Here is a 22,905-nt window from a genome sequence, read left to right as displayed (position 1 = left end):
AGGACTAAGCGCCGGCCACGGCAACAGAGTAATATTCTGCTCTAGGAACCACATGTTTGCTGATTTTGAGGTGTGAATCGAAGCATTGTCTTGTTGGAAAACATATGTTCCCTCATGTTTCTCATCGGCAAAAGGGAGAAGTTGGTAATCATTTGGCATATTTCTTACTTCGAAAAAATATAAGTGAGGACACTGAACTACACCAGAAGTACACCAAAAAGGTCCTAAATGACGAAAATCAATATATTCTTTATATTGCCGTACTTTTTAAAGAGAAAATGTTACAGAAAGATACCAAAACGGAGAAAAACCTATCCTGGTCTTATAACCATTTCCAACTAGGTTTTTCTAATTTTCATAATTTCTTCTCATATATTTTGAGAAAAATATTTTTTTCCAATAGCGTTGGAACCGTTTTTAAACGTAGTTTAACCTCGTATAATTAGAAACCCTTAATTTTTTATGCAAGAAAAAATATTTGGAGAAAACTGGGTGGTCGTATAGCCATTTCCGGCACTGTAGTTTATGTGGTGACGGGTGAAGTTCCTCATTCACTGGATGAAACGAGAGGACGTTTCTTGCGGGCAAATACACAAAAATTCAACAACATTTAACAAGACAAACAGACCTAGGTGTCGGTACAGAAGTTACCTTGATCTAAAGGTGAGCAATAGAGGCATGAGAAATTACATATACACCCAAGTACAGCATTATCATCAACAACAAGAAATATCAGAGGAGCGATCTCGTGAGCTTTCGCTCCGCCATTGTCCGCTGACAGATCGACTTGCAACAAATTGTCGTGGGTTGATACGGGCGTGATAAACTTGAATTATGCGTAAATCGGTAACCTGCAAAGCCAAAAATAAACTCATTGGAATTTGCTCTGACAGAATATAAGTCGAAAACCTCCATACACTAGTATGTCATGATTTGTAGCGGAAGTAATCTTAAGAGCAAGACCAAAATAAGCGTCATAGTATGTAAATAACCTAATATATAGGGGGTTGCCCTGTATAAGCAACCTTCGTTCACCAAGGTAAAGCCCTGAGGAGCATCCGCATGCAGACAATGCTAGAAAAAATCGTGGAAATAATGTACGAAAATTGACACACGAGGCATCGACGGTCACAAACAGATAGCCAAGTTCTGCCTCATCTATTGGGTCATTTTATAGCTTATACGCTCATTAGCACCACTTCGAATACATTTGCATATCTAAGCGTACAATGCACTCACACTCGAGACTGAAAGTTGTTTTCCTTTTCCTTTTTTCTGTTAGGAGTTCAAGTCGAAACGACGAAGTAACACATATACAGTGGGGGGAAATAAATATTCGTACACTTGAAAAATCGTATTTTAATGTATGTAAGTACACAAACTGAACAGGAGAAGTGATTTATATTATGTATAGAGNACTGTAACTCTACAGGCAACAAACTGCTATTTCATAAGACAGACGAGCGAGAAACATTAATTTAGTCTAAACTATGAATTTTTAGTTTATAGTCGTTACTCACGAATTTGTCGTCTACGGCTTAAGCAATGCTCACCTGAAATGGATAAAAGGGAGAATATAATGAAAAAAAGTAATAAACACGGAACAGGAAGTTAACATATTCAATTAAAGCCCAGTCTGAATTACACCCTATAACTCACAAAAATGTTCAATTATATTATGCAAGCGAAACTGGCAAGGGAAGAGAAATTTGCTTGGGTAACCCATGGATAATCTATACTTGATTGGTCTTGAAGTTTCAAGAACACGATGGAGCTGAGATTTCTTATTTCTCAACACGTAATTGAAACACATACGAGCTTAGCTTTTAAAGCACTTGATCAAGTGATTAATGGGTGATCAATGTTTTATTTTCTACCGGGAATAATAATATCAGGTGTCCATATTTACAACCGAAAACGAGTATCTTTTGAATTAATGCAGCTTCAGCGAAGTAGAAGAACAACAAGACCGTTGACTTCGCAGCTTTTATAACAAATCTACGATGATTGCTAAGCGCAAGGTTACAAGCAGCTCCTTACATGTAAGAGAATTTTATTTGAGATAGATGTGTGTTTCATAAAATTCTCACAGAAAAAGAGAAAAATTAATGATTGAAAAATACTCGAGACGAATAACGAAAAACATGGCTTTCCAAAGAAGAACGAAATCGGTGCGAAAGAAAGAAAGCCGTCAAAAGCCGTTTTTGAAAAAAGTGAAGGAAACGGCTGCGCTCAGGAGCGCTGCTCGAGCTGATGTGCAAGGCGGCCTTTGAGCAGTGAAAGAAACACTGGCGCTCAGGAGCGCTGCTCGAGCTGACAGGCACGGCGGTCTTTGAGCAGTGAAGGAAACAGCGGCGCTCAGGAGCGCTGCTCGAGCTGACAGGCAAGGCGGTCTTTGAGCAGTGAAGGAAACAGCGGCGCTCAGGAGCGCTGACCCCGCTGCCTCCGGGGATGTACGCGCGCACACTCGCACGTACGTACACATACACGCGCATTCTTCGAGTTGGTGCACACATTTCCGCAGAAAACCCCTCAAAAAACAGTAACGCTTTGTTATCATTTGTAGCACAAGCATTTGCATGTCAAATTACACGAATGCAGGAACGAACAACCGAAAAATAAGAAATACAAGCACACCATGCAAGACTGCGTATACAACAGCCGGGGAAATAATTTATCCCAGCGTTCGATGCACATGCTAGACCTGAACGACTTCTGCAGCCCCATGGCAACTTGAGCAGTAATCGTGAGAGATTCTCGCCGCAACCATCGTCTATTTTCTTTATCTATCTGGAGGCTAAGGTATCCATCCTCACGCAGAACCTAATTCGAAATGAAATTTATTTTTCCAAATGACATCTAATATTATGGACAAAAAGCCTCTACCAACATAAATTAATGAAACAATTACAAAGAAGGTTTAAATTACATTTGAACGATCGCACATCCCACATCGAAATGACAAGATGAAGGACCATAAGAGTCCGGCAGCGAAAATCCTCCATGAAAAATTGACGATAAATGCAAAGAATTGTATTTGATCTGCAAAAACGTTCTTTTTTTTTTGTCCCCACATCGTAGGAAAAGCCTGAATCTAACAGAAAATTCAATAAGAAGAACAATAAATATCAAGAGTTGGCGACGATAAAAGAAAACGGCATGGAGTCACAACAAACTAACAAAAAAACGTAAACAATAACTGGCAGAGAGGAGGATCGTGACGAGAAATATGAGACGAGGGAAGGACAGCGATGTCTGCGGCGTGGCACTGAAGAGCTAAGAGCGGAACTACAGCTCAGCGATCGTCCGCCACTTCGCACGACACCTCACGGACAAGACAATGCACCCTCCCGCCCGCTCACATCGTTCATACGTGTACGTCTCCTCGGCAACCCAGCAGCCGTTACTTGCGTACAGGGATACCGACGCAACCGTTTCAGTCGAGCAATCTGTACAATGTTTCTAAAGGACGTTAATGCCACTTCCGCGTCAAGGATGTAGCAACGGTTTACGCCAGGAATTAATTCAACTGCTCCAGAGGTTAGATCATATCTCAAGTCAATATAGTAAACATGAGAAGATAGCTTCGGGTACAAATTTGAAAAATTTGTTGTGCCGTCGCAAACACTTTTAGAGCAGGAGCATTGCAATTGTTTATTCTTGCAGCAAGGAAAAGTATAACTTTTTCTCCGAAACTTCAATAGCTCGAATGCGGCCATAAATAAAATACCCTTTCGAGTAGAAATTAAACAACGAATTAAACAACAACCTTATTAAGTGTGTATTAACAACACAACAGTTTTCATGCGAGAGAATTTTTGGTGACTGCCACGGTCAGCAAATAGTGATCTCTCAGAATCGACGAGATGAAGGCGTCAATACCACCGACAAAAATATGCTTCGATTTCTTTTAATTCTCGAGTATTATTGTAGAAGCATATATAATAAGTTGGAGGATCCGCGTACAGTTAATTGAATTATTTTGAATGATGGTGGCTTTCGCGCGAACTCCATAAGGAAGAGACGAAATCGCGAAGAAGGCATTTTAAAGGGAGGTGCGTTCAAAACTTAGAGGTTATGTTAGCAAACAGCGCGCAGTAGTTGGTAAAAAAAAAATAGAGAAAATTTATGGAGCCTCCACTAGTCTGCTACAATCAAGGCCAGGCACATATGGGAGACCAACCCAGTTAAATTTCGGAGACGCATTCTGCGCCGTATACGGCAGAAGAACAGTTTAGCAGCAGCATTGCAGCAGGAATCTCAGGAAACTGTCCCTTATTAAAAATCGAGACATGGAGTAGCCGCATATTGGCAGGAATTTCACAGCGTCATATATATAGGCAACGGTTTGCCGTCCGTGTCCGTTTCGAGGCAGGGTGAGAGCAGGATATCAATAGGGGTGAATTGGGGGTTTGGTAAGAAGTGGGAGAGCGAATTTGGCCTGCCTACTCTTCCAATTTCGGCCCACAGAAGGAATGTCTAGTACAGTAAAACTCAGCCAGTTGATAAGATATTCGCTCCATGCATATAACAAGCTGAGCGACAATTTCAAATTTATGCCAAGCCAATTTCCTTTCAGCCAAGCGATTACTAGGACGCTGGATCCTTAACCGTTTCCACCGCCCATGCATGCAGCGTCTGCTTGCTGCAGGAGTAAGTGAAAAACTGTAGTGCCATCTACTGGTAGTTGCCTGAGATTACGTCAAGGGTCATCAAGAGATTTTGTAATATTTTACGGAAACGAAACGAATTATATCGCAGGAAATTAATGAAAACCAATATTGTCAAAATAAATACGGTATTTCTTAGAGAAAGATGTATGATCAGTTTATGGGGCAAAATATCACGTTTTAAGCAAAAATAACAATTGAAAACCTTGCCTCACGGCAGGTCGTTGATAAAATTCATATTTTGGATAGCTGAACGTCACGAAAGACAATTAGGAGATGTAACAAAATAAAATATGAAGTCGACAGAGAAAATTCACGCGGTAATACGAACATCCACGGTACCTATACGTAACATATCTATGTTACTTGACGTTCCTAAAATGAACCGTATTAATCCATCAATCATTCACACAACTGCGTCCTCAATGTGATGACATTCGTTAAACACTTATAGCTAGAAAAAAGAATAGATTCAAAGAATTTAGTTAGCGTTCGATACAACGATCGAGAATCGTGAACCTAACTTTTCATTCTAGCGATAAGGCTCTAACAGAGCAAACAAACCGAGGTCACACTAATAGCCCTACAAAAGTGTTTTAATCAGCTCCCTCGTAATCAATATTCTGTACGGGTTTGTCAGCAACACACTAAATGAAATGGAACATCTTGAACTAATTCTGTAACAAATTCTGATATGAATTTAACATGTACACTAGTGGATTGAGAGCAAACTGTAAATAAATCTTGACATGAAAGGTTTTCGTGACCATCACCTTTATTTCACAGAGGGTCTATACTTAAGGCAACGTATTGTTGTCAAATGCATCTGTCGCTCCTTAATTTATCATGATTTTTTCAATTATCAAAGAACAATGGGAGTGCATAGACCCCATTTCGGTGCACTACCTCAACAAGTCATGCAAATTAACAAGAAAGTTCTTAATTATCATGGAGCTTATGTAAGCTATGTAGCCACGCATTCGTCTTGAATGGCGGTGTGAGCTATAGGGGATAGATATTAAAGCGGTATTTTGGTTATTCGTAGATACATAAGAACGAACACTGCCAGCCGTCAGCTAGGAATAAAAATTACTTGTCTAAAATTTATTAAGGTACGTGAAATAACCTATAACTTATCTCTAAAAATTTTCGTTTTATATCAGTCGGAAAAATATAATATGATTTAACCCTAAAAAAAGAATATTAGTAAAAATATTAATGGTCGATAAAATTAAAACAAATTTCAACTAAAGTTAAAGCAGAAGAAATTAGAAGGAAATGTTTACCAATGTTTTGTAACTTCGTTCATGAAAGTTAATGAAATCATAATCCTCGAACAGGAGAGGTTTTATCAACATAAAAATTTCAAAATTCTCTGCTACTTTTTTTGCAGCTTGTTAAATGGTCCAAAAAATAGGATAAAACAGCGCGTAGTATTCATACGAAGTCATAATAATGTTGACTTGAAATCAACAAAAAATCAAGGGAACGTCTCAGCAGCGCCGTCGGGGTACGGAAGAAAGGCTCTGTGAGAGGGTGATGAGGGGATAGAGGAATGAGTGAGGAAGAAAGGTGAGTGGAGGAAGAAGGTGGAGGGGGAGGAGGAGACGGAGGAGTGGGAGGAGGAGGGATGGTGCAGGTCGTTTACCTTGTGACGTCAGGCATACAGAGGTTCTCCATCCTGAGGTCTACAATGTACCTCGTATAACACGAGCAAGACGCTGTGTGTCACAATACAGAAATTATAACCGTCTTGTAATGCGTTGTTTCGTAATCATTTCACAATATAAACAAAGTGTTATCCTGTGACGCTTCTAGATGTTTGTAAAGGATGATCTTGCAAGTAAATATCGCTGCAATTGCTACCTACGCAGTAACCGACAAGAACATGAAGATACTGAACTGTAACGCCTAGAAGATGACAATTAATATTTAACCACATGACCTTGGCCTTACTTGTGGACTTCCGAACCACCTCAATTTAAAAAAACAATCCTTTATTAGATTTATTTATAAAATAAAAATCTGAATTATCGGCTGTTAAATTAATAACTTTCAAGGCAATATAAGTGTAGGGTCGCTGAGCAACTGACATCAACAAAAGCCCGATTAAATCAAGTCGACATTCTAAAAAATGTATTGAATGAGAAAATTAAGAGTTTCACTGCCAAGCTGGTCGTGGCGGTGCATATGCTTCTAATTGTTTAATGTCACTCAAAGTACTCACAGGATTGCTCTTCTTCTCCAGAACTAAATTTGGAAGTAATTCTATACATATATCATCCTCGAAATAAACATGAAGTAACAAGAAAAGTAGAAAACTAGCAATTTTTCACAAAAATTGATTCATAAAGTTTTCGAGTTTTTATGATTTAGAAGTCTTTTATTGGAAGAAGTTCTTTCAAACAAGAGCATGCAAAAACATACAATACATTTTCTGTCAAACCATGCAAGCAATAAAATGTAAATTATAGCGGAAAGCATCACTGTCGAGCAAAATATACGAGACATACAAGCTTTTATTACAAATTTGAAGGAATTTCATTATTTCAAGCTTCTCTAACCACGATTTCTCATGAATGAAAGGATTGAATGTACATCTATCTCTGAGTAGTGAGTTTGAGTGGAATAATTAAACGGTTATGCTGCAATAAATGTTGAAATTACGCTTCGTTTCAACTTCACGCAAGTGTTAATTAATCAATTAATCTATTAATCAAGAGGCAGCTGTAAATACCGTGGCAACGTTGCAGTCAGTCATGGTTCATGGTTCAACTGCATTCCTGAACAGCATGATACGAGATAGTTTATTGTTTTGATACGTTTCTTCCGCCTTAGTATGTTGCTTACCAATAAAAAATATAGGTACTGAAAGATTGTTGATAGTTTTGCAACCAAACCGCGCTTTTTCAATACCACTAAAAATATTTAATAACTCAACTTCTATAATAACGGCTGCTTACGAACCGACAACAACATAAACTCGACCCAGGCATTCAAACCAGCCAGAAATATGATCATATTAAAAACTGCACAAAATAATATTAAAATTAGTATTAATTCGAATGACTAGATAAGATTTGTTAAGTTTTGAGCTTAATACCAAGTTTTTCATCATCATCATCTCAATTCTCAAAATAAGAATAGGGCAATAGGGCATGAGAGTTCCCATGAGGCCCAGTTTAAACTTCAAATCTCATCCCAAATAACTTCGTTTCAAGCAAACAACAAACAAAAAACATCGCCATGACTAATATTTCAGTTCATGACTAATCCCTTATTATGGACGAAGCATCCATCCTTCACATTACGAAAGAGTAAGCAAGACACGTTCACGGAGGTGTGTTTATACAAGCAATGTCAATGTCGGGTCCTCGCTAGCTTCATTTCCCGTCACTATCAGGTATACAAGGAGTATTTCAAAACACAGTGAAGAGACCAAGTCATCGTAGATATTTGAATCAATAAAACATAAAACTTTAATCTGATAGGTTCCCTGATCAAAACGTCCGGTATCATGCTAAGGTCATTTAAGGCTAAAAATATAAAATTTCACTGATGTACCATTGATTGTCATCAAAAGAATACCTTACAGTTATCGTTGCATATTATATAGGATTAATTCGAATAAAAGAATAAAAGGTATATAACACAGAAAATTATAAATTAAGGGAAGAGAGTGAGGGTATGTGATGGAGTCTAGTTGCAGGAGCACGAAGCAAGCGAGCATAACGTTCTCCTGCCCAATGTAACACTTCAATGAGCGTTACCCAGACCACGGCGAATTGCACACAAGTTCAAAGTTATATCTCTTGAACAATTTAATTTTTTTACCTTAAGTCATTTTGTACAACTGACTTGGGTTTCTCGACGAGTCCTGCTCTTCACTATGACAACATAAATTTGTAATCTGAGCATGCCTGACTGACTGATGGAAAGGACGGCTCAAAGGTCGCACGGAGAGGCCAATTTTACATGGAAAAACGCAGATAAATAAACAAAATTTCTAAAAAAAATATTAGCAGTTAAAAGCCGATCCACACATGTAAGTGCAAATGAAGAGGAAAATAGTTAATTTCCTGGAAACATACGCAATATCTTGATTATAAAAGAATTTTTGAGGCATTGGTATGTACAGCCTGCGGGTTAGATCCACCATGCGATGCTCAAAGCGTGAATGAAAAAAGTCTTTCTACATCGAAAGCTTTTACAACGACAACTGATAAAGAACTAAGCGGTCCGTAAACCAGATATAGATGTCCTTAACCAGAGAGATAGATGCGAACGCTCGGCGCAGCCAATGGTTTTTGTCTCGTTCTTCCACACTAAGGCACATTCGTGCAATCTTCATGTTCATGAATGACGTATGTGCACGTCGAGCAGTTGCTAGAATAAAATAAAAATTTCATAAGAATTATATTTGTTATTGCGTAGTTGAATTTTCTTTACGCAGAGATATGATGTCTTTCTAATTCGCTTGAAAACACACTTCGTAAATTCCCCATTTACCGAAACACAAAGTAGACGGTACTCGGCATCACCAGACAATTGAGGCGTGCATTGGGCCAAGCAGCTATATACTTTTAGTTGAGCTTCTAATAAGTAGCTTTATACTTTCCGGGCCTTATATGCAGATTCTTGCGAGGCTAAATACAGTTGGGCGAGCCCGATCACTGGAAAGACAGAGATTGTGATTGAGATATTGCACATCACAAATCTACGAATAAAAGCTTCCATAGATAACCGACATATATAACCGAATTAGTGGTAAATCGATGAGTTATTGTAACGACCGCTGTAGTGCTACTTTTTTACAAGGCAGTAGCCAATGCAGGTGAGACACCACTTTCCACAAAAAAGTGTCAAAGAAAGCACTTTGAAATTCGCTGTTTGTCAAGGTGGACTGAAGCAAGTCTGTTCGAATTTCCCCAGAAGGAAACTATAGGTCGGCATGGGTGCAGTCCACCTTTCAACAGCCAAGTTTGTGGTGCCTGCCACTGTTGTCCGTGACATTCGAAGCTGTCAGAGGGCAGCGCGTTACACTTCCTACTCTACGCTGTATCCAACTGAGTCATAAGCCGACGGAACTATTGGCTGGGACGCCTAAGCTGTACCGTCACTAGAATGTACGAGTGATTCAATATTACGCAGTGGAAACTACTCCTACACGAGGAAATTAAAACTGAGACGCGACGAGAAATGATTTGGTAATGGATTAGCAACGGTGTGATAATGAACACGAATGTAGCTTTTTACGATTGCCTCAAAATTGTTGAATGGCGATTTCATCGGCTTCATCGTGTTAACCACATACTTGATTCGCCTAACCTCCAGCTCCATCGTTAAAACTGCGCGCGAATAACGATAACATGGTTCGAGTATGAAAAGAACTGAAAACTTTCCCTTAAGTTAAGAGATTGACGGCGCACAATGGTAAATCAACAACTTAATTGTATTTTATGATTCATTCCATTGAGAAGCGACACCAAAATCTTTCTTGGAGCTAAAAAAAAAGACGCTTGCCGATTTATTTCAGATGAAATGAGGATACATCGATAAAAAAACCTTATTACAAGGATTTTCGTATTTTACTCCAGGTAGAGAAGTTAACACGAGCATATGAGTTTCGCCTCGCGCGCCGACACTCATCACAATTGTACATAGCAAGGCTTCTTGCATCATGTGTAGTCGAACAGCCTTCAAAGAGTGAGCACTGAGCACTGCACTCCCCGAAGTCCTTCCCCACACACTCCCCTCCCCACACACCTTATGTTCACCTTCACCTTGCACACCTTCCACTTCCTTGATGGCTGTTGCTCCTATATGCTGCTACATGGCGTCCACCCTTATTATTTCAATTCTATGCTCGTTATTGCGTCGTTTCTTTAGGCGCATTCTCATCACAGAACGTTTATGAAGTGAGATGAAGTGATTTCACTATTAGTACAAAGAAACCGATAAGCCGCTGCTCATATAATTTCATGTCTGATCGTGAATTATTTGGTACTTCTTTCTGTTTCCATTGCGAATAAAATAGAAGGACCAACATTGATAAAAACAAGGAATATTACTTTCGCTATAGCATTTACGCCGCAAGACTTCCGAGCGTCCTTCATATCACCTTGAGCTACCACAGCTTTCTCCTGCGATAAGACAACTAATGCAGTCCTATGGTGCGTTTCAAAGGATAAGTCACAGGATGAGACTCTATTAGAGGATGGTAAATTCTAGCGAGATAACCGGTTACTTGATTTGCACTGAAAAGATACGATCAAGAGCACAAAAGCTCCAACAAACCAAGCGCAGTTAAGAGTGTAGGGGCTGGTCGGTGACGCCATGAGTATCAGGTATGGGCGACAACGCTTGACTTTCAACAAGGAAGGTATGCGGCACAAAGCTTCCTAAGAAACGCTTCGCAAGAGAGGAGATACGAGAAAAATACAGACAGTGATGATTATTGCTTCGATTAAAATTAAAAAATTACAAACAAAAAGTATTGATAGATGTTGGATTTTTCCTGTTAGTTACAGACATCACGAGAGATCAATCGTGTTGAGAAAATAACACAAGTTTGATGGAAAAAGAAACATGACTAGTACCTATACCTACACCCAATTGGAAAACATTATATAAAATAATTTGCAATTATTGATAGCCGCTTCTTCCCAATCTGCTGCAGGCAGACGATGTGAGATACAGGCTTAACAATAAAAAACGTGACACGTTGCATGCGACGGCGAACGTACGCCATGCACGTTCGCGCGCCATGCACGCCATGTACGCAATGCCGCGCTTAAACCTTGTGATAGGCCAAAGAAAAATTCCAGCGATCATATGAGGCGCGTTTTCCTAATGGTTTACAAGGATCTTGATGCGTAGTTAAGATTCTCACATCAGATACTATGCTTAAAAAGATTTTAACCTCAGATCGAGTACTTAGTCGCCACACTCTCTCAATATTTCCCATTAGGGGTTAAGAAGAAACTGGCCTCTCATTTAAATAAAAAAAATTGTCGATCTGTATTCAAAACCACAAGAAGTTTTGAGCCTCATCTCTACTCATGTGTTAACAATAGAAGCCAGGCAGAGTCGAAAACCGTTCATATGAGGGTACTTCATTTAACGAATCAACTATTCCACCATTGTAAATTTCCTCTCAAACTGTCGTCTTAATTGTTAAGCATCAAGATGACAGCGTAGCGCCTAGACGGCTCATAGCCTCGCTAGTCGCTAGTCCTACAACGGCTGCTCTGCGCTTTGTCAGAACGTGCTATATGGGATCACCTGCTAGAATGTTCATATAATATGCAATAATGAAAGTAAAAGCTACGGCGAAATAATATTTTAACCTGCAATTAATGAACACTATTTAGCAATGGAAATGAAAACACAATTTTTACGCGAATACCTAATATGTGAAATAAATAGAAAACGCTCGATACTAGATCGAAAGCCTAAATATTCTTCATTTCTAAATAAATTAGAACTGGGTAATTCAACTTCAATTATACACAACTTAATACAAATTGCAACACCTGCTTGCCGAAGTTGCAAATCGAGAAAATTATTTATACTATGCAAGAATGGTGACCTCAACGCAGCACAGAAAAAGATCCATGGCTTGAGATTTGCGAGAGGTGCTCGGTTACAATGTAATGTTACAATGTAATGTTACAATGTAATGGCTGACTACGCATACATCGCTGCCTGTGTTTTTAAAAGTTATCACAAAATTTGCGATCCACTGAGTGAGCTTGACTATTGAACGATCAAACGCGTTTTTTTTTTTCAAGATTACGGATGATTAACACGCGTACGCATGATCCTGATTCAAATACACGCTGACATATTCAAAGCCAGGAAAATAAAAGCAACGGTATATGCACGTGAGAAACTTCATGGGTCAAACAGCCAAAAATGAGACGCATATTCACAGGGAGTGAATGCATGGACACGCGGACAGGCACCCGTCTTGTGGTTCAGGGGCCAGACTTTCAAAACTCGCTAAGTGAACGTAAGTACTTACGCTCTATTTTCTTGTCTATGATTGGATATTGCTCGAAAGGCCGTCAATGATTGGCTGATGAACTTACGATCTCTTAACTTTTTTGAAAGTATAGGCCCAGGTTACGATTAGGCCAAGTTATTAACTATACGATTCTAGTGCATTGCGTTAAAGTAACGATCTTTATTATTGACACCGCTTGATTAAAGGGAAGCCAAAATTGAATAAGATATAAGATAAAATAATGAATATTGACTATAGTATTTTAAAATTATCAAAAGCCTTCTGGGGCCGAAATACAGGGCGAGGAAGAACAAATTGTCATTCGAGTCAAATTACGCATTCTGTTATAAATTATTACGCTCTGTTATAATGTGATTAAATAAACAAGCACTTGGATGATTTAGCGCATTTGAAGATGGCAGCGGGTCGTGGCAAGCACGCTTCCAGTGCACACAAGTTGATCTATGGAGCGAGAAATTGGCTATTGCTGCTCCTATATGCCGAAGACTGGAGCAAGCGAGCGAGAAGGGAGAGCCAGCGATGCACAACCTAAGCTACAAGGCATCACGCGCAGACAAGGCAAGGCTCGCAGCACCTACCTACAGTGTATTGAACTCCTGCCGGAAGCTCCAAGCTTATTGTGCTCACACACGTCGAGTCGTCACGTCAACAAGTCTATTTGTTCTATAGTTGTTGAAGATACCTTTAATTTAATGACTAGATTCGACTTAAGAAATGATAATTTGTATCAGAGGTCTCAAATGAAACTTATATAATGTATTGTTTTATGTGTGAAATTTATCTGGTAACAATTCGTTTTTGAGCGCAGTAATTTATTGATACTAGCTCATAAATTATTATAAAAGGTCATATATACATTAATCTTACCATATTTTCGGAAAAAAACACAACATCAATATCTTTAAAATAAATAGGAACGCAAGAGTGCATCACCTAACAACCACAAAAGAGGTAGGGACAGAGAGCAGAGGCTAATGTCTAGTACAAATAATGCAAATCATTGACAGATACGCGACAACGAGCAAGTATTACTCACCATTGGAATGCGTGGAAATAGAAATATACGTGACCCTGGCCGTACAGGAACGTCGGATTTTTCCAATAGTCGTCGGGTCGTAGATTGTAGTACTTCTGGTACGCCGACATGGCTGCAAACATAAAAAAACAACATTAATATATTCATCTATCGAAACATACAAATGAATTTATATATAAAATATACGAAATCAATATAGGTACTAATATACTGGACCATGAGCTAAGAGCACTTATACAAAACTCTTAAATCAGCAACGCAGGTAGGCATCAGCCAATTAAGCAAGAACAATAGCAAGAAGATGGCGCTATAGGCCCAATATGTTGCGAAACATGGCCTCAACTGATGATGCTGAAGGGTTCTGGGTGATGATTCTCACAGGAAGACTAACAAGTGTTCTTGCAGACACTTTGTAATCCTCATATACTGACAATCGCATAATTGAGAGACACTAACGGTCTCAAAAGAACAGTCAAAAGTATATGAGTAATTTCTGATTGAGTTCATACGGCAGCAATAACGAATTCAAAGTTCAGAATAGTTCATTAGATCATAGTTATTTGAGCTGAAATTCCAATTCAAGTTAGTCCAATTATTCACTAAAGTTTCCGCAACAATGTTTGGAATTGTTGTCATGAGCAAGTGAAGAAACATTTTTTTCTAAAATATTTATACAAAAGAACTTTGGACAATCAGCACAGAGTTAAGGAAATAAAACACATGTTCAATGCAGACGGCCGGGGATTACAGCTGTACAGTATTAATTATTAGATCTAAGCAATCAATTTTAACCTTTTGTCTTTCTTTGTTCCTTCTTCACACTCATTGTGGCCATTAAACTTCATAAATGTGCTCGAGGCTCAATAAATAAAGCCCGTTAAACATTAGAATGATCGATATCGGACCATGGTACCAGGCACGCTGTGTCGACCCTGACCTCTCTCTGCACCACACGCCTGCGTGTCTTTAGGTAAGCTCACCTGCGCTCTACCGCAACACGCGGGCGAGCAACACACGTGCTTGTGATATGTTCTACGCATTGGTAGTCTAGCTGCACACCTAGTGTTTGTTCTTCAAACTATTTTCATCATGTAAAAAAACAACATGTAAAGACGGAAATAATTTACCCACACATGATAATTTTGCGATGGAAATCATAGAAGTCAGATTTTGTCTCCCATTTCACAAACAGAATCACCTTAGCCGTGTCTAATATGATCGTATAGAAAGAACGATACATTTTATAAGTATCTAAATCTCAATTGTCTTGATATGCGACCCATAAAGCACACAAATATAACCACGAATAATACTCATGTCCGTGAACTTCCTGATGCAGAATGCAGTGGAAGAACGTGGGTGTACTAGCGCACGTACGAGGACCTTGCAAGTCTGCAATTGAATATCTTGACTTTCGACAACCTCTTCAGATAAATAGAATAAATTCTACCAGCGGATGCTAGTTCACGCTTCAATGAAGCTCATGAACTTCTAGCAGACGCAAATTGTTAAAGAATTTGTAAATTACGTTCAACAATGCAGGCTTTCAAAAATGTCAACAAGTTTGGATTAAGGTAACTATTTCACTCACTCGAAAGTTCTAACCAATGATTAAAAAATGAGGCATTTTAGCCAAATGTCACAGGTGAATAAAAGCAGACACGAACGTACTTCCGCTTTAATCTAATCAGAGTGACCAAACTCTTTCCGCTTCCAAGTCAGACTTTCTCGAGGACATTCAATAACAAAAATCAAAATAACCGAACTTGAGAGGACTGAGGTGTCAATTAGTAAACACGAACTAACATCACCACATCACACTGCATTCTAAGTAGTGTTTGCTTAGAAAACTAAACGAAAAAAATCATCTAAGTTTTGAAATGGAAAGCCTTACCCAGTTTTTGTCTACGGACACATTAACAGTTTTCAATGCTGTTTGTACCTACAGGCTTGTGGGGTAGCGAAAGATGCCGTCAGCAGAAAGTAAACACGAGTCCTGTCAGTGCTACCTAATAATATTTGATATAAGTTTTGCCCAAATATACGAAATGCGTAAGGAAACGAATACTCAACACTCATAAAAGTAGGAAATAATTTCTGATTCGATGACTGCAAAGCAATACGTTAATTTCTTTCATTCAAGTTTGAAGAAGTACTCGCCTTAACTACAACAACCGCAAGCACATCAAAACCAAGTCTGACCATATATCTCCTCTACAAAAAATAACACTGAAATTTATTGAAATCATTGGTTGACTCATGCTAAGCCATCAAAAGGACTCCTCTCAGAACTTTCTAAAGCGAGACCTTGGGTCTGTGTGCGAGTTGCATCACTCGTTTTCCTGGTGCGCGACCAGAGCCAGGACGAGCAAGCTCTACGCACGGCTGAGGAGGTCCCAAGCATGTATCTCTGGGCCAAGGTTACAACCAAACTCCACGGCTCCGATGCCCATGCCTTATTTGGTGTACACGCAGCCTAGGGGGCCGCTAAGCTGCAGGCTTTCAGCACAAGGTCGCTTTTGAATGCGTTGTAACGAGGAGCCTGTTAGCCCATGACTTAATTATATCCCGTCTATTTTCAAGTCCATGCATTCTGATAGCCGACTAGTGCCCACGGAAAAATCCGCACACAGACGAGTTTAACGAAACTTCAATTCAAGGCTACGAGCGTTTTTTCTATAAACGTTAAAAATTAAAATCATGGGTAAAGTTAGCAAGGTCTCCGGGTTACCTCTGTAAACTAAATTGCCTGATCAGCGAGTATAAAATCTTTTTCTACCAAATTCAATCAATCCTTCAGACTTGCCGGTCCAAGAACCTCTTAGTTTTTTGTTATGCATATGTATAGAATCAACCAACATCTCACAGATCATACAGAAGATTAAAACAATCGCCATACCTGCGAGGCACGTCTTACAAAGAACTTAACAATTTAACCCACATAAACCTAATTATATATGAATTGTTATTGCACTAACAACGTGAAATGCATTAACAACCCAGAAGCGCAACTTAAAACTAACGAATTGGAAATTTATTCGCGTATCCAAGTAGCAGCGAAACATTCTAAAAGCGTCCATAGGAATGAGAAAGCACGAGTTCCCACGGAGCAGAAACGAGACAACGCCACACTGACTAGGTGGTGAAGTGCATAAAAGGACCACATCAACAACGGTAGTTTCACCTTTACATAAATCCTTCTGCTAAATGCATTTTACGGATATTCTGAGTTCCCTCGTCGAACAAACACGATTGAATTTAACTCAAGTATGAAGCCACCACCTCCACCATGGATTTTTGGCAGCAGATTTTGCATCCAAAAACCAAGTTGAACATTTCATCACTATTGAAGCGTTTACCGGTTCTTCAAACTATTGTATCAATAGTGTGACCATGAAAAAACGAATAAAACGGGTTATTTTGAACGCCACCGTCACAATCCAAATAAGTATCAAAATTTCTATGTTAAGACGATAAGGAATAAACTATACTGAGGGCAACGCAACGCATGCACCAGGACAGGCCGGCAACAAGAAGGAAGGTCCCGGCGAGCGCTCAGAGCATCGGTTGCGACGCCAGTAACTCCAGCAGCAATTCCCACGTTCACAGTTTACCGGCGCTGCTGCATGGAGCAACACGCAGCACCGGCATGTGTATGAGGTCCTTGAACTCGGGGTACAACTCGAGCGCTTCTTGCCTGTCAAGGTGCCAATGTGACACCACCAGAGTAGCAGCAAATTATTAAGTACCTATTTCATATAACCGACGACAGAATACCATAAATTCATCATACATAATTATGAGGCCTTTAATAAAATATTTTAGAGGTTAACATAAAGTTATTCCAGAGTATTTTATAAAATAACCCTTTTAATAACACGATAGCATTTTAATACATAATAACACTATAAAGTGTTCAACGACAATTTAAAAGTACATAAGACGCAAAGTAAATTCACCTTTTCTTCATTCATCATATGGTCACTTTAATAATAATGAAGCCTTAAATGATGAAGCCCTTTTAATGAGTTATTAATATGAAGCCGTTCGAGAATAATAAAAAAATTATTCCGGTGCATTTCTTAAAATAATACTTTCAATAAAATTAAATTGATTCATCTCCTTTAATAAATTATTTTTTTCATTATTATATTTATATGAATTCAAAAGTAAATAATCGCGAGAGCCGTAGTGTGCTCCGGGACTTCAGATTTTCAAAGCAAAGACATGAAATTTATGACGTCAAGTTTTGCTACTCAACATTCAGTCCATCGATTCTTCGAAAAATATTCAACCCGAGGATCGGATTGAGCCCCACACACTCCGAGTGCAAGTATCATCTTTATTCCAGCGACTACAAGAAACTTCTACGACCTCAGCTGCAAAATAGCACAGATAAGAAAACAAAAATAAAACTTAGGCTTTGACTACCGGGATAAGAACGATGCATAGGACAGGACGGTCGTAACTTAAAGGCAAAGGATAAATACTTCCATCGATTTCAGGTGAGAGATAAGCACTGCAATGTAATGCAATAACCACACCCTGACGCTACGAGGTTCCAGCTGCAAGGAGCAACGTCTCACTTTACATCAGCATTCCTTAGCAGGTGTACGAAGCAAGAAAACAGCGATTAGAACTACCGATATTGAAAAAATAAGATGAGGAAAAAGCAAGGAGATGAAGAAGTAATTAGTTAATTTGATGCGTGAAAAAGTGGCGATAACTTGAAGAAAATAAACTCCGGCGATAACCTCAGTGGAAAAAAATCATATTTAACTATCTACCGATATCAAAACAAAATTGGCTGAGGTAAAATCAAAGAGATGAAGAAATTATTTAATTTTATGAAGTCAAGTAACCGGCAGGCATTGAGTTACGGTTATTTGAAATCTGCTTCTCATTTGACATCTGCCTCGAATTGATTTAACTTCTCAAAATCGCTACTTCGGACAGCAAGGAGTTCCTAGTACGCATGTTATCTTTTAACCGGCAGGCATTGAGTTACGGTTATTTGAAATCTGCTTCTCATTTGACATCTGCCTCGAATTGATTTAAATTCTCAAAATCGCTACTTCGGACAGCAAGGAGTTCCTAGTACGCAAGTTATCTTTTGAAAAATATTAAATAGAAGCCTCCATTGTAATGATAACTCCAACATCAATCCTCCATGCCTAATTTCCTACAACCAACGCACTATAACGTCAATCTCCTTCACCCAACTCCAATCCTTTACTATCTGCACACCAATATTAGTCTAAACATCGAACGCCAATCTCCCACAACCTGCGCACCAACATCTATCTTCCCAAACCCAAGCAACATCATCTACCTTCCACAACCTTCGAAACATCAATTTTCCACACCCAAAGCCAATATTCACACCCAAAGCCAAACTTCCACAACATAAGCACCAACATCAACCTACCTAACTTGTACACCTGCTGTAGCCCTGTGCCTCAATTCCCCATTACGAGAGCTTGTACCAACCAAGGCTACTCTCCACGGATTAGCTTCACTTTATTCTAATACTAGCATGAATTTTGCGTTATAGCCACTCNTGTGCCTCTATTCCCCATTACGAGAGCTTGTACCAACCAAGGCTACTCTCCACGGATTAGCTTCACTTTATTCTAATACTAGCATGAATTTTGAGTTATAGCCACTCGAACGGCCATCGAAATTCGTTGTTACTACACGTATTCACTAACAAGAGTACAACATGAGATTTTCAATACATGGCAGGGATTCGAGGACTTATGTTATTTTTCTAAAAAATAAGAACTTTTCACCGGTTAAACTAAAACGCAGAATGAAAGTCACATAAGTTGAGCAAACTTATTTTGGCTAACACAACTGAGGAGATGAGGTATATTCATTTACTTTACAAGTGCCACGGCATCGACATTTCAACATAGTAAGGGAGGGGCGACGACCCCGGATCCGAGAACGATGCGGCAACCGTAGCCGCCGTAGATATATAAGACATCAGGAGCGGTCATTAGAGTGACTTGACAGGTTGGAACTGGAACATTTTTTGAAAGGCAGCTCACAATATAAGATAGGCAAGTAACATCCACAGTAGCAGACATCAGCAAGAAGTCGTCATGCCTGACCAGTTAAATATGTAGGGAGTAAATTTTAGATTAACTTGAGAGAAAGTAATAAATACTAGAGGCATGAAGCAAATAGGGGAGGGCCTGAGATAGGCATGGAGCTCGAGAGCCAGATCGCCTCTAGCGCCTCGCTCTTCAGGTCAAGGAGAGGCGGGTAGTGCGGTGTACAGGAGGGGGGTGGGGAGACCAAGGGTGTAGGAAGTGCAACTACTTAGGCAGCCCCTAGCAAATCGAAACTAAAAATTCATGTGGCGACATGAGAGACAAAACGAAGCACTAGTAATCTTGAAGTCAGTCCCACATCCAGAATGTAATAAATTTGACGTGTTAAGTTAAGAACAAATTTGCGAGGAAAAATTAATAATTTGGTTAATAAACAATTTACTGAAATGACTTAATTTCGGACACATTATAGGAAAAATGAGTGTTATGATAATATCAGAAAAAGGGAGTCATTCGAACGAAACGGATTATGGAGCAATATTTGAGCGCGCCCATACTGCCGACGTGGTCAACATAGTCATGCGATTGTAAGGTCAGACGACCAAAAACTTCCACAAACACCACCCATGTTTTTCACGGCCAACCTTAAAGCGAGTGATTCGAGTGTAATTAGTTCTTTACCTGGTGACATAAGAACCAACTAATGCTCTATCAGTGAAGGTATCCTATATTAACTCATATTAATATATTTTACCATAAAAAAGTCCAGTAACACATTATGCGATATATTAACCATGTCAACGTAGAACATAAAGCCAAAATTACCATAAATCCCAAGACATTTTTCTCACTAACACATTCCCGACTAGTGGGCCCAGAGTTCTTCAGCTATCACGCGTGAAAAAGCGAAAAAATTCCAATTATGGTGTGTATAAAGGCCTACACAATCTGCATTTGGATCGAATCATTTGCTTATCCAAGTACAGTCGACAGATGTAGGCTACAGTTGGAGTATTTTTTTATGTACGTGAAGAAATCGTGAATATGTACCTACATACCAATGCAATTCAAAACTAAATAGGTACAAAATCATCATCAGCGCGATGAGCCATTGACCTTTACAGACGTTATCAAAAATCCACATAATATATCCTTCAACACCAGAGAAATACAAACCTGGTAACTTAGCATTGAATGACTATCGACAATTGATCACGATTGCTGCCACGCTTCCAAGCATCTAAAAATGGCCAAATTTATCAATTGTTTCCTCGACCGAACCCGAAAACTGGAATCCGGTATTGATCCAACATACGCCATATCCAATATACGCCAATATTCCTAGCATTCTATAATAAACAAGGAACTCCAAACTATTGCGTTGTCAAGCTATAAAACAAGTGATATATTTTACAAACCATATATCATTCGACGGCAAGTAAGTTTCCAATTATATTAGTAAACATAATAGACACAAATATAGCGCTATAATAAGCAACACAAAGTTATGTACACGAATTCCTAAATTTTCAGACATTATGTGGCTCAAAATATCTTACAGCAATTTTCAATGCCCATCAATTTATTCGTATTATTAAGTACGCATTTGTTTGAATTTGTTTTAAAACGAGAACGAATACATCTTCCGCACACTGTCTGCTTTTCCATGAATTTATACTTTAAAGGACGTTTTTTTCAAATAGTACTTATTTATACACGAGAAAAGCTAATTATACACTTACCGACACTTTTTTTAAAAAATCGGAAGACCTTTTTGACCTGTCTCTTATACACATCTAGATGTGTATAAGAGACAGGAATAAAGCTTGANGAAGCAGCGACTTCATCGCGCGCCTGCAGAGAAAGCCATCTCGCCGGCCGCTCCGCCTCTGCCAGCGTCTCAACGAGTCATCCCTATGCCGCTTGTTCTTGTCTCGGTCTCGTATTATTGCTCAGTTCCCTCTTCCAGGATCATCATCAATCGTTATTAAGCCATTTGTTCGTCATCTCAGTCTGATATTATTGCTCACTTGCTGTTGACCACAATGAAACATTAAATAGTCTGTCTTATACCTGGACCAATTGAACTTATTTACCTTCATAGCACTCATTTCGGTAGCTGTATTCCTCTTCACTTGTTCATCTTGTTATTTAATTCCTACATACGTTACAAAGTCAACATTTTTCGAAATTCTAATTCAGCAAAAATTCCTTAATTTACACTCATGAGTACCAAACGAAGCAAATAATAGCAAGCGAGACAAATGTTTGTCAAAACTTTAACAATTATCCCCAACTGGATTAAAGCATGCAATAGCGTGTGTAAGCATGTTAGACTCGCAATGTTCAAATGTCCAAATGCATAAGGAACTTCACAAGATTTGTTTTTCTATAGTTGATGTTTATCTAAAAATATTTCATACGATATCCAAAAATATTTCAAGCACCTTAAAATCTGATGAGTTCCGTCATAGATCTTGAGCTCCTTCAAGAGAGTTTCACCTGAATATGATTAGCATTGTTTTAGGATAAGTCCGATAAGATAATGGTGCGCACTTCAAATATCTTCATATCACATACCAGTCGAACACCCATCCAAGATTCAATCCCTGATGACGCATCCAACCAATACAGGCTGCTGTGTTGTCATGTAAACACGTCTATATCCAGCATATTTTTACAAGATTTGTTTATCGATACGATGTCTAAAAATATTTCAAGTACCTTAAAATCTGATCAAGAGTTCCGTCACAGATCTTGAGCTCGTTCAAGAGAGTTTCACTTGTATATGATTAGCATAGTTCGAGAATAAGATAATGGTACGCACTTCAAATATCTTCATATCACATACCGGTCGAACACCCATCCAAGATTCAAGCCCTGATGACGCATACAACCAAAACAGGCTGCTGTGTTGTCATGTAGACACGTCTATATCCAGCATATCTGAAGAAGCAAAACAAAATCCTAGCTATGGGAGGAAATGGCATGTGTAGTGGGAACACATACGGTATGTCACGAAAACATTTTTCTCCACTATTCATCACTTGAGAGATTTGCCTCATTTCGGGGTGGTGACATTAGTGCAGGGACTGTCTCTCATACACATCT

At 39.0% G+C, this 22,905-nt stretch overlaps 1 protein-coding gene across 1 annotated transcript in view; it reads right to left on the bottom strand.

The window, feature by feature from the left end:
• Positions 1 to 22,905, bottom strand: part of LOC108677517 (histone demethylase UTY) — a 60,556-nt gene that overhangs the window by 31,734 nt on the left and 5,917 nt on the right. The window contains exon 3 of the mRNA XM_018165741.2: positions 13,736 to 13,847. Within this exon, the coding sequence (XP_018021230.1) occupies positions 13,736 to 13,847 (112 nt within the window). The remainder of the gene's footprint in view (positions 1 to 13,735; positions 13,848 to 22,905) is intronic.

This window comes from Hyalella azteca, unplaced genomic scaffold (assembly GCF_000764305.2).
Source record: "Hyalella azteca isolate HAZT.00-mixed unplaced genomic scaffold, Hazt_2.0.2 contig3704, whole genome shotgun sequence".
NCBI classification, from domain to species: domain Eukaryota; kingdom Metazoa; phylum Arthropoda; class Malacostraca; order Amphipoda; family Hyalellidae; genus Hyalella; species Hyalella azteca.
Note: the sequence above shows the minus strand (reverse complement) of the source record. Positions and strands in the feature narration are given on the sequence as shown.